General features: G+C 45.1%; 1 protein-coding gene across 1 annotated transcript in view; it reads right to left on the minus strand.

The window, feature by feature from the left end:
- The window catches only part of PAXIP1 (PAX interacting protein 1), a 34,857-nt gene extending 27,148 nt beyond the window's left edge, over positions 1-7,709 (minus strand). Inside the window, exon 1 of the mRNA XM_018553113.1 lies at positions 7,427-7,709. Within this exon, the coding sequence (XP_018408615.1) occupies positions 7,427-7,507 (81 nt within the window). The 5' untranslated portion in view covers positions 7,508-7,709. The remainder of the gene's footprint in view (positions 1-7,426) is intronic.
- Between the last annotated feature and the right edge of the window lie 6,104 nt (positions 7,710-13,813).

Below are 13,813 nucleotides of genomic sequence, written 5' to 3' on the forward strand. Positions count from 1 at the left end.
GACATTATAAAACAGAGAGCCACCAAAAGTACAACAGCAGAAATTGAGGCCATGATTAGCAAGAGATAAACGTGTGTTATTGTAAAAAATAAAATATACTGTTTGTGACTAGAGATGCACCGATATACATCGGCCGAAAATGGCACTTTTGGCATAATGCCGAAAGTGCCATATTCTGGCCGATACAGCGGTGTATCCATTCTCTCTCTCTCTGCTCACCGCTGGGTGCTGCTCTGTGTCCCAGCAAACTGTGTCCTCAAACTCTTTTTCTATTTTAAAAGAGAAATATCAGGGGTCAAAAATTAGACCCCCAATATTTCCCCAAAGCCCCTAAAAGTAAAGTAAAAAATAACAATGAAATAAAAAAGAAAAAATATGAGAAAATTTGAAAAGGTTAAAATAAAAAACATTTTTAGTTTCGGCCTGACATTTTTTTTCATTTCGGTTTCGTTTTTGAAATTTTCATTTCGGTGCACCTCTATTTGTGACCCTTGGCTATCTGCACCTGGCTTAGCTCCTTCTACGCTATTAAGATTGGTAGGTTCTTAGTAGGGATGTCCCGATACCGATGCTAGCATCGGAATCGGGCCCGATAATATTGGATTTATGTTACACTGATAAATATTCTTCTTGTCATATCTGAATTGCTCATGTTGAACATACAGTATGTCTGATTGCCGCAACCTGTTACTTTGAAGTGCTAAAATATATACACACACACACCTTGAAAAATGTTAGGGTGTCTCACCAGTCAATGCAGACCAGACTATAGCCTTGCAATTTATGTTAACATTTTTTAGAGACACAGAGCTTTCTTTTGGAAGTATATAAATCACCACTGGGGGGGAGGGGTTATTTTTTACTATATAATGAAAAAAGTTCTCAAAATTTAGAGGAAAAAAAAAAAACGTTTTCCCTAAGTTATGTTAAAGAACATTTATTCTTAACCCTAAATTGCGCACGCCCGCAAAAATCGCACAAAAAAAAAAAAACGACCACACCGAAAATTGCCCATAGGCGATGCTTTAAACGCTTTTACTGCTCATCAGTTTAGTGTTATCAGTGATTAATGGCCCAAAAACTATTGCTCTCACTGCGCAATCGTCATTGTCACGATAAGAAGCCCCCTATGTGGTAGCCAGTTTACATGGCAGGTCCTCTTTATGGAGACATCAGGGGTCTCCAGGACCCCTAATGTCACCTAGGGACCCCCAGAGAAGCTGATGAAGCAGAGAACTTCTTCACCAGCTTCTCAAGCTGGAGAGTGACAGCAAAATGCAGAAGTGATGTATTATACATCACTTCCTGCATTGGGAGACTGGAGAGGAGGTCAGAGGGAGATCGTGTAGCGATCTCCCGTCACAGAGCAGCCGTGCCGGTCCCAGCCGCATCGGCCACAGCGGGTCTCGGGACTGGCAACGGCAGTGACAGTGGCGGCTAATACAAATGATCAGGCGTCTCTAGAGACGCTCCATCGCTTGAAGGTAAAGCTCCTGGCCAGCCGTTTAATTTCAAACGGTCGGCCAGGAAGCTACTCGTCGGGCTCAGATGAGGACGAGCAGATTTTTCAAGCCCTGTATATATCTATATCTTCTATATATGTAGCGTGCCTTTCGATCTGGACATACAAGATGACTTGCACCATTTGTAATACTTTGTAGAGGGCACAAATGTATGTTTCTTGTTTTGTGTTGTTGACTTCACAAAAAACTTTGAAAGTATTTTGGAAAAAAAATAAAATAATGATATACATTATACATATATACACACTGTGCATAAGATTACATATATACACTGAGTGGCCAGATTATTATGACCACCCCATCAGTACTTCGTTGGGCCACGAGATGACTCCACGAGATGACTTCGTTGGGCCGTCTCGTGACTCCACGAGATGTTGAAAGGTGATGCGAGGAATCTGACACTGCACTGTTGCCCTTCGGTTGTCTTGTACCAGTCTTGCCACTCTCCGTTCTGCCCTAACATTGACTAGTCGCTGACGGCCACAATTCGCACGTTCAGACCCAGATTTTCAGCTGACAGTCCGGTCTTTAAAAACTTTAACAATGAGCCCCTCTTGAACATTTAACGAATTCTGCTGTTTTGCTGATACTCGCTCCATGGCTCCGAGCGCCAACAATCATCCCACGTTCAAAGGCTGTTAAATCACGTTGTTTTCCCATATCTTCAGAAAAAAATCACTTCTACTGTCGTGGTAAGCAACCTGCTTCCCTATTTATAATGGTCTGGCCCTCTAGCAACTTCAGCGCGAAATTATAGCTAGTTATAGCTAATTTGCCTACAAACGTCAGGTGGTCATAATAATCTGGCCACTCAGAGTCTCTCTCTTATATATTATGTCATTTTTATCTCCATTGAAGTCTTTGGGTCAGCACAGACCGACAGCAATTCAATTACAACAGTAAGGGCTTGTTCACACCATGCCCGGATTATGTCCAGACCAGAACATTTTGTTCCTGGGCCAAAAAGCATCCCAATGTATCCCTATGATATTTCTGGGCTCTGTTCACACCAGTGCAGTCCATTTCAGACCAGACAAAAAAAATAAAAAATAATATGCTGCTGGTCTCATTTCCTCTGGTCTGGAATTTGCTGGAAACATGGAAACGCATGCAAACACGCTGGAACATACCTGACAGCCCCCAAAAAACCACAGCGAAATCGCAACACAACGTGTTCCAGATCTGGTCTGGAAAATAGTGTGAACCTGTCCTAAAATATTTTCTTCTTAAGCTTTAATGAGCTATATCTGAGCAACTGTGCAGCAAGGGTATCTGCTGTGCTTTAACATACATATACACTGACTGCTTATGAAATACCATAATGAAAATTTGACACCGCAATCATGTAAATGTCAATCTCTCTAATACTATCTAAAAGTAATATTTTATGTTCATGTAAAATATGGGGATACGAAGGACCGAGTCATTCACCGATTCTTATTCCCCTGAGTACTGCAGGGCGATATTAAACTGCTATGTTTTACTAATGCGTTTTTACTAATGTAAAACGACTCCCATATACAGGGCCAGATTTACTCTCCTTGCCGCCCCAAGGCCAGGTTCCGCAATACACCCCCCCGTGCGCGCCGCCAACCCCCCGTCACTCCAGAATGAAAAACACGTCAATTTTAGTGAATCTCCATTTTTTAAAAGGTCACTCAAAGTAGTCAAGCGCTTTCGGGGCCGCACAGGGTCCCCTTCATCAGGCTTAAAGTGAACTGGCCCCGAAAGCGCTTGACTCTACTTTAAGTGACCTCTTAAAAAATGGAGATTCACTAAAATTGACGTGTTTGTCATTCTGGAGTGCTGGTGACATATCCTCATAACAATTTCTGCTTAATGCGGCGCCATCCGCAGTCATTGCGAGCACCCAGTTTTGCCTATGGGAATTCCGGTAAGGTGTGCTACAGGACCTTGGATAGGTGTACCAGCAACACACATCTAACACCTTCTAACTCCAAGATCTCTACATCCATTCTTTCATTTCCGTTTTATTTAGTCTGGGGTGCCATAGAACAAAACACCAAGGAGGAAAAAGGCAAAATGTTACAGAAAATACATTTGACGAATCACAGTAACAGAAGCTAAAATTGCAGAAACAGAAGAACTTCTAGTCTATGACACAAAAGATCCGCCCACCTCTATCAAAGTCGCCGTACCACTTGGTTACCTGCAACTTATCATCCTAAAGCTTTGTTGCATCACATGAACGTTCTCTTTAAGGGCCCATTCACACCATATCCGGATCATCTCCAGACAAGACCATTTCCGGACCCAAAATGCATCCCAATGTTTCCCTATGCTATTTCTGATCTCTATTCACACCAGTGCAGTCTGTTCCAGACCAGAAAAATACAGCTTGTCCTATTTTGTCTGGTTTGGAATGCACTGGAATGCATATAAATGCATACAAACGCACTGGCACGCACTTGTAAGACCATTTTAAGCAAAAATAAATAAAATAATTTCAAAAACGCAATGCACTGCGTTCCAGATCTGGTCCAGAAAATGGTGTGAACCTGCCCTTATGAAAATAGAACAATTGCTAATTGAAAACATACTGAACATTTCTGTTGCAATAACACGTATTTCTGATGCCTTCAAGGCCATACCTACAATACTAGATGATGGTATCAGATGAACAAATGTGTCACAATGTTATTAGCTTTTCACCTCCTCCTAACCCTAGGGCTGAAAAACATTTACATCTTCATCAGCAACCATAGTATACATGACAGCATCATCACTTGGCAGAAAGTGCTTTTTCTGTACCATCTGTCAGAAAGGTTCAGGGAGAATGTAATAGTCAACAATGCAACAACCAGTTGAAAAAAAAAATTCCTGCATGAGAAGCCCCATGCTTGACACCAATGATGTGATGTCTCTAGTGATACATATTTCTTATAAAGCCCATCTCAGGCTACATTTATATTTGAAGATAAAGTCCCCTAGGTAGTGTTACAAATAAAAAACAGCTTTGGGTGCAATACACAACTTCAATCAGGAGCTGACCCCTGCACTACCTCTTATTAACTACAAGATGACCTCACTCTCCCAAGCGGAATGAGGACTCTACAGGGCGCCATCAGCCCACCTTTTAATGGGGTGTCTCCCACAGCACCCTTCAATCACAGTGAACTGGTGCAGAGAGCAAAGGTGACATCACATCTCTCTGAAGCAGTAAGTATCTCCCGGGCCAGAGAAGAGGCAAATGGGACCTTGCAGCTTCACTTCACCTGCCCGAAGACTTCAGAAAATAAAAAACAAGATACACACTGGGAGACCTTCCAGGGCAGAATGGGGAGCAGTAAGGAGCACAGAGTTGGGCTTTAAGCTAAGCAACAACAGCTAAGATAACTGCACTGAAATCACCCCAGTTGGACTATGTCAGCAGATCCCTCTCTCCATCTCCAGAACTCCTTGTTTACATTCTCAGCACTATCCTCTCCCATACCAGCTGACATGTTTCTCCCCCTCTCCTATCACAGATCAGCAGTGCTGTCAGCATACTCCAGGGAGTCATCATGTATTTTTTTAAATAAAATTGCAGCATATTTACAGTGGGCCCTGCACCTAGCTGCTAGTCCCTTTACAAAAACAATGCTCCTCCTTACAAAAAATCTACATCCCATATATAGAAAAAACACACACGGGGAAAGAAAGTTAGAAACGTATACTTTCATTACACCCTGGCTCCCACAAAGGGGAGGGCGACGTCACACACCTTCTGATGAGATCCTGGGAATGCAGAATAACCCAAATCTCGCCAGAGGATTCTGCAACACAGTCCAGGAGCATCTTCTGATGAGATTTCAGATCATCAGCATTCCCAGAATCTTGTCAGATGACCTGCATGGCGAAAGTCAGGTGTAAGGCGAGAATATTTAACTTTTCTCAGTTTTCCCCCCCATTCTTTGTGGCATTTGACATGGGGGATGGGCCACGGTTTAATATATGGACATTTGGGTGCAAGGTCTACTAGAAGGAGAAATAACATGGGGAGATGTGCAGGTTCTGGAAAGCTGTCCTAAATGTTTTAGATACACTTTATGGCAGCCCGCCTGGAAGCTAGAAAAACCATGAACTAGAACACACAGATAGTTCACGTGTGTGGTATGTTATAGCACAGGTTGAATATTGCTCACTGAAATATATTGACCAGCGCCAAGAAGTCCATCCATAGGCCAGAACCCTTCACTGCGTATCCAGTAGAGGCTGTCCCAGTCCAGTCAGTGGGTTAATGGGGGTGGCTTCCCTGACAGAGATAATGTCCACTTTTTTGTGATTGGCTACCTACTTGTCTCCCTAGTAACATTATGCTAGGCTGCAATTGGTGGGATTTCGATGCTAGTGATCTTTTTGTCTGGCTGTAGAGTATAGAATAGCACATAGTGAGCTAGACGTGTCTAAGCTCTGAGGAAGGGGGCGGTGTGTCCCCAAAAGTGCGCTAAGCATTAGCAGTGGGACTCTGAGGAGAACAGAGTCTCCTGAGTGTCTCCTCCATCTCTCCTTCTGTCACATCCACAGCAGCTATTCAATCAAGGACTGTCAGTCCATTGTGATGCGTTCCCATACGGCCTTATTTGTGAGTATATTTCTGTTTACTCTTTCTTTGAATAGAAAGGTTTTACCTGCACCAGGAAAGGCGCTCGCTTGTTTTTCAAATTTTGCTCACTGCATATGTGCGTTGGGGTGTCATTCTTAATGAAAATGCAGCACAAATGGCATATTACAACCTGTATGTCTTGATGTGCGTTGTGGTAACGCAGAGAACCGCATCACATATCTATGAACAGGTCCTTGGGGTAAATCTAAGCAATCCCATTATATCCTGGAAAACCCAAAACTAGTCCCCGCCAGCTCACAAGCCACTTCAAATGTCCTTAATGTGATCAGTGACCTCGCTGCCAAAGGGAAATACAGGTAGAAGTGAGGCCAAGTTCAACCAGTTCAGGAAAAGTCAAGACTTTCATACAAGTTCCTCTCCCTTCATTTCTGTACCAGATGATTGTTCTGACATAAGGTTTTCACTGAAGGTAACCTCTGCATATAAAGTGCTCAGGATGGTGTGAGATATTGCATTAAAGTTTACGCAGACCCCAACAATGAACTTCTTATTGGTTCGGTTAAATATACCATTGGAATTGTCTTGTTAAATCTATTTTATAGGTGCAAAAAAAAATAAAAAATCTACTTCTTGATCTGGTCAGTTATTCAGAGCTGTCCTGTGTCGCTGTGTTGTCTTAAAGAGACTATTTAGCTCTCCCCCTTTTTTTATCTTTAAATACAAGTCAATTCGTCCCTTATGCTGTAAATGGATCCTTATGCTGTAAATGGTTTGAGGCATTGGGCAAATGATGCTGGGCAGGGCTGACACCAGTCAGTCCACAAAAATGCTGTGTCAGACCACAACAGGAAATTAGGAGCAGAGTGCAGTTCTGGAAGATCATCAGGTACTGTAAAAAGAAAACCCTGATACTGTCTCATCTGCCCCCTATGTCTCTCCCATTAACCACCCCCATGTCTCACTCATCTACTGCATACCCCGTCTCTTCTATCTCCCCCATCTGCCCCCCCTCTCTGTCATTCCCTTCAGTCCCCATGACAGGCTCACTATTTGGCAGGAAGTGCTCCTCATGCGCCATCCGGGTCAGATCAACACAGTAGGCTCACTATCTGGCAGACAGAAACTGATCATATAGTTGTAGCATTCAGAACCGATCAGTTCCCTGGCAGCGCCCTGTGCTTATCCCTTTGCTGGGAAACTGCAAATCCCAGCATGGCTTGCCAGCCAGAGGCCGGGGACTTCTAGATCCCAAACAGCTCCAGGGGCGCACGTAGCTAGCTCAGCAGTGTCTCAGGGCACCTAGAAGGGGTTCCCCCCATGTCCCCCTTCGCCTCACCTGAGGGTCCAGCTCCCCCACCAGGTAAAACTTCACATCTTTGAACATGTCCTCCGGAACTTTCATCTCGCTGTCCGCCATTGCGGCGGCCGGTGACGTAACGGGCCGCTCTCTGGTCTGCGTGCTGCCCGGGCTCCGTTCACTGACACATTCCGCTCAGCGGGCACTTTCCGGCGGGAATCAATGAGGGGTCAGGCCCGGCTCCACACGGTCACCAAGATGCGGAGAGCGCGCCGCGGCACCTACCATCTTGCGGCGGGGGGGAGAGGTGGACTGGCGGAAACTATACCGTGCGGAACTTAAGGCAGATTTACGGTTGTCAGCTACGAGAGAACGAGTGTGGGTCGTATATGGATACAGATGAGTCGGCTTATCAGAAAATGTAACGAAGAGTGCTATTTTGGTGTGATGATAGATAAGGTTCCCCTGCTGTAGACATGGTATGTTCCGAGAGTAGGCGGGGCCCGGAGAGGCTGTCCTATAAACAAACAGCACGGAGCGGGGAAAAGGCGCCTGTATGGGATGTGCCGGGGAGTGTGGAGGGGGCGGGGCTGGTGTGTGTACAGGGCTATATGCCACCTAATACCAGAGCAGGCAGCTTCGGGCGGGGCTATACCATGAGGGCCAGACCTGACACTGGCATAGCAGCTCATGGAAACACACCACATGCACACATTGATTCTGCAATAAAGCTGCATTCAACGTATATAGAGGTGTATGGTACAAGTGGCCAAGCATGCCATGCCAGTTCAATCACAAGTACCCATGAACATGGCAGATTAATGCCATACATCACCCAGGATCAGTCATTCTTTGGTGGGTATGAAGAGCTGTGGGTGAGCAGTCTATACAAATCAATGACAGGCCATACATCCGAGCAGTGGCGTAACCAGAGTTATTGGCGCCCGGGGCAGAACATTACAGTTTTCATCCAGGGCAGCTCATCTGTCAAATAACCAAATTCCCCTGCCAAGCCTTTATGATGTGACACATTTATAATAAAAAGAGTACATTTGCACATTGAAGGATTGAGTGGCGGTGACTTCTCTGATTTTCCTGTGGATGGCGCCATCTGCAGGGATCCCAACCAGTAATAAGTTATTTCAGGGAGGTGCCCTTATTGTTCTATCAAACTTTGTGACTGTGTTAGAATCAGTGACGTGATCACACATTTTAACATAATCCCGCCAAGTTTTGCGGCGGTGGAATGTGTGACCGGTCACATGGTCACACATTCTAACGTTGTCACACCAATGTTTACAGGGTTAAAATATGTGACCGGCAAAAGGTGTAGGATTCAAAGCTTTTTCAGCTGTTCCGGGGCAGATCGGCATCCCAGATGGCATGTACAGGAGAACTGATCTGCCCCGGAACAGCTGATCGGTCCTGAAATGTCACTTCTATCCGACTTTGTGAACTTCAGGTCCACCTCTGCTGATTATACAGCAAGCAGTGGGCAGGTGCAATAGCTAGTCTGCTGTTGGCTATTGCAAATTGAAATAGCCAATAGGAATCTAGCTATTAGTTCCTATGCCGTTTTGTTTTTTTCTGACTGACGGCGGCCCAATGTCAGAAAAAAAAAACAGACAGCACGGAAAGGTTTACTTCCTTTCCGAGAGAACATGTTTCTCGTCCGGGAGCTGCTATCTAATAGCGGAAGACTCCCGGAAGATCCGGGAGAGTTGATATGACTGCATCTGCGGTTGTCACTACGACCATCACCATTTCACTCTGGTCACAGCGCTGTATTGAGTGGATTAGAACACCTGTCAGGTTCTTTTTGCTGTCTGTGTACCGGTTATGGAGATTCATCCCCTCCATTCCTTCTGGTTACCTATACCACTGACAGTGAAAGAACACCCCCGATTTAGGCTGTCACTAGAACAGGAATAGATGGGAAATCTTCAAATGGGGACATTGATTCTGGTGACCACCAGACCTTTCCTTCTCTTTGGAGGGATTTCCTCTCACTTCCTGTTGTGGCTGTCTGTTAGGGTGATATGGAGATTCAGTTAGGCAAAAACAGTGTAGCGCCCTCTAGTATGTCGCTACCAAATTTACAGGTCTATTCACAAAAGGGTGAAGAGCTTGGAGAAGGCAGGAGAAGTGAACAATCTAGGACAAAATAGCCGATTTGGAAAAATTCTCCAATTCAGATCACTTTCCAGTTCAGCTATGTTGTCCTGGATTGTTCCCTTCTCCTGCCTTCTCCAAACTCTTCACCCTTTTGTGAATAGACCTGTTAGTGTATATCTGGACTGTAATCAGTCTAGATGCTGTTTATTCTGAGTTCTGCTTTCTACAGGTGTCCCTGCGTTTTCTGGATTGATTGCTCCTCCTGCTGGGTTGGGGACTCAGCATACAGTGAGGGAGGATCCATCTTCAGACTGTGACTGTGTACCTGACCCTGACCAATCCCTGAGTAGGATGACTCAGAGGTATGGCTGAGGGCGGGTGATAAAAGGTTTGGGGACACTGTCCAGAGATCTCTCCGCCCTAGGGACCCTCCAAGGGAGGAGGCCCGTGTGATGCAATTGACTGGCCTGGGCCTCAGCACATGGCAGGTGCTGGGGGCCTAGAGGCCGAGGATACTACAGATGCTTTACTTGGGCCTCAGCACGTGGCAGGTGTTGGGGGCCTAGAAGCAGAAGACACTACTGGATATCTGGTATGCACCTCAGTAAGTGGCAGATGCTGGGGGCCCAGAGACTTCAGATGCAGCTGAAAGGAGACCTGATGGAAGCTGGGCTGGAGGTGAAATCTAATTATGGAGGAGTGTCGCAGAGGAGCTGGTGAGAGCTACCGTCTGGAACCCTGTAAGAGATCCCTCACCCTATTCCCAGGTGCTTGCTAAAGAAGAAGCCAGTTGTTGCTAGATCTGAGAAAGGGGCAGGTGGGTGGCAAAACAGGCAGGAGAGCCCTAGTTCATATTCAGCGGCTCCTTCGGGGGTGAGCGCTACAACAGTAACAAAGGGAAAAACTACAACCAAGCATAATCATTAGTGCACGGGTGTCAAACTCAATTTCACAGTGGGCCGCATCAACATTATGGTTGTCCTGAAAGGGCCAGTTTTATCGCTAAGTCTATATAAATGTATCTACCCTTTATCATATTTAATAATTGTCTCTGTATTTGATTATTAATGGTTTTAGTAATAATGTAATAATTAGCTCTGAAAGTAGAAGTTTAGGAAAAATAATGGCAGTTAGTGTAATAGTGTGGATGCTCAAGTGGCTGTGCAGGTTCTATGGTGGGCTGTGCAGACTCTGAGGTGGGCTGTGCGGACTCTCAGGTGGGATGTATGGTGGGCTGTGCAGGTTCTGTGGTGGGGTGTGCGTGGCCTAGGGTGGGCTATGGGGACTCTAAGGTGGCTATGCAGGTTCTATGCTGGGCTGTGCGGGCTCTTAGGTGGCTGTGTGGGGTCTATGGTGGGCTCTCTGGACTCTCAGGTGGCTGTGCAGGTTCTATGGTGGGCAGTGTGGACTCTATGGTGGCTGTGCGGGGTCTATGCTGGGCTGTGCAGACTCTCAGGTGGCCATATGGGGTCTATGGTGGGCTATGCAGACTCTCAGGTGGGTGGGCTAAGACTGGGCAGGTGGGCAGACCAGGGTCTATGGTGGGCTGTGCAGTGTTTAAGGAGGGCTGTGCGGTCTCACAAGGGGTCCTGGTCGATCTCGGCAGGTTCGGGCAGCATGGATCCACAGGAAGGAGGAGATTTGCTGGAGACCTCGGCAGCCTTCCTGTGCAGCCTGATATCTGTTTACAGTGCTGGCTTTGGTTTAAAAATGTAAAGCTGTAGGAGTGGTGCGTGGGCCACATGAAAGGGCCTGGTGAGCCTTGTGCTCGCTTGACACACGTGCATTAGAGCTTCCCTTCAGCTGTTAAGGGATAATATGCAGTTTTATGTAAGAGGGTAATATCTAGTGTAAGGCTAAGGGTTAAAGCGTAACGCTTTACAAATAATAAAATTAAAATACTATTTAAAAATATAATTTTTTTGACATTTGCTATGTACTAATAAATTACCTGTTATGATGGATGTTTCATGTGCAGCTGCTGCAGCATTAGGTAAAGCTCATACTTTCATTGCTCCCCAGCTACTGTAATCGGCAAACCTCCAGCGATGTTCCAGTTCCGTCTCTCATACAGTCAAAAAGCGCGTCACTCTCACTCTTTCTTCCTTCCATTCATAAAACTTCTTGTATTCTTTTCACAGACTACAAGGTGTTATGTGATTGGACAAGGGGAGGTCCAGATGTTCATCCACCCCTCCTCCCTCCCTGTCCGAACACAGAATGCCTTGTAGTCTGTGAAAAGATGTTTTATGAATGGAGGGGGGGGGGGGGGCGGAGGGAAAAGCGATGCTCTTCTTGACTGTATGAGAGGCGGAACTGTGATTTGCAGTGTTGGAAATTCTGCAATTACATTAGTTGCAGATGAATGAGAGTATGAGCTTTTTTCTAATGCTAGAACACTCACACATGAAACAGCCCTCATTAGAAGAAATCTATTCGAATATAGTATATGTCAAAAAATCATTTGTACGTGGAGTTATGCTATAAATGCAATGGTTAGGGTACCAGTCACATTTCAAGGTTAGGGTTTCCAAAGGTGTAAATCTGAACTTAAAATGACACTAAACTCAGAAGTTAAATCCTAAAAATGCATTCAAGTACTTTAACTATTAACAGCAATGAGGGGAATTTATCAAAACTGGAGCAGACCAAACCTTGAGCAGCTGTGCATGACAACCAATCAGCTTCTCTCATTTCATTTTCAAATATTAATTGAGCAAACTGAAGAGAGAAGCATATTGGTTGCCATGGACAACTGCTCAAGATTCTGTCTGCTCCAGTTTTATTAAATCCCCTCAATGTATCTTATTTGTGTATCACTCAGCTGTAGATCCTCAAATCATCTCTGAATTGGTGCTGACACTGTTCTTCCTTCTGGAGGGTGGCTACTTTTCTTCCCCATGGTCCCTGTGTGTGTTGTAAAGTAGCCATAGCTCCAAGCTCGCTCCTGTGATGGACTACAATCTCACGTTTAGTTTACTAATTTGTATTGAGATTGTAAAGTTAAAAATTGTTAAAGTCAAAATGTTTTAAAGCAATTTCAAATGTGGATGAAACCACTTACAATGGATGATGCTCCTTAATGTTAAAGTTTCAGCTTCCTGCAGAAGAAGGTTGCTCCCCTGAGCATTGGCCTTTATATCCTGTTTTAGGGTGGCTCCTTTCCCTTGCCGGGTCAAATGGAGCCACTCTTATGTGTGTGCTACTAAACTGTGTGTGTCTCCACAAACACACAGGTACAGCAAGGCAATTAATTCCTCTGCTCCCTTCTTCCCAATCCTCCCTCCTCCATTCTCCAGTCTAGTAGATGGGCAGCTGCTGGAGACTGTGCTGTCCCTTGTGATCTTGTACTGAACAATAATTCTGGGAAGCCAAGCTGGGAGAGTTGGAGCTGTTTGGAAACATGATGACTGAAAATGGGCAAACATTTAAAGAAAAACTTTGCTGGGCAATGTATATTAGTTTAATCTGAATTTACTACTGACAAAAATTAGAGTTTATATATTACTTTAAGGACTCACTTTTTCTCCATGTTCCTCCTGATCCAAAGGTGGTGTTCTTGGTCCTTACACTTGGACTGCAGGGATCTAGAGATTAAGAACACAACCCTCTAGCTGACATATGCTTCCTGTCCCAGGAGATCTCATTGTGTGTGCTTTCTTTGTACCAAACCTACTGGTGCATATCCTCTTAGGGGTTTAGTCAAGCCTTTCAACCGAAAGCTGACATACTCCAGCACCCAGCGGAGCCCTAAGCAACCTGTTAACATGCATGTCTTTAAGATAAAGGAACTGTTCCAGCTGTTGTATTCGACAAACCTGTGTAACTTGAGTATTGTCAGTATTCAAAGGTGAGCTTGCCATTGTAATGATGTTTAGACATGTGCAAGCGGATTCGGACTAACCTGCAAAATTCAGTTGATTCACCAGTTCGACGGAATCCAAAATAACAGGCTACGGCCGTCGCTCGTTCTGCAGTTTCTTTGTGCAGTTTTGAATTTGAAGGCTCCTTGCCTCCGAATCCCAAACAGCATTAAAACTCGTTACCTTTGCCGAAACTAATGAACTTTTTTTTTGCCCTGCACATGTCTAGTGATGTTAACTTGTAATTCACACAGTGGCAAGAAGCGGGGCAGTGACACAAAGTCTTCAGAACTACAGGTGCCAAGATGCATTGTTGAGGCAGCACAGTGGTATAGTGGTTAGCATTTCTGCTCCAGTTCAAATCCTTGGTCAGGACCAGGGCCGGATTTACTCTCCCTGCCATCCCAAGGCCAGGTTCCGCAATACCCCCCCCCCCGCCAACCCCCTC

The sequence above is a fragment of the Nanorana parkeri genome, unplaced genomic scaffold (genome assembly GCF_000935625.1).
Source record: "Nanorana parkeri isolate BGI_ZX_2015 unplaced genomic scaffold, ASM93562v1 scaffold110, whole genome shotgun sequence".
Classification (NCBI taxonomy): domain Eukaryota; kingdom Metazoa; phylum Chordata; class Amphibia; order Anura; family Dicroglossidae; genus Nanorana; species Nanorana parkeri.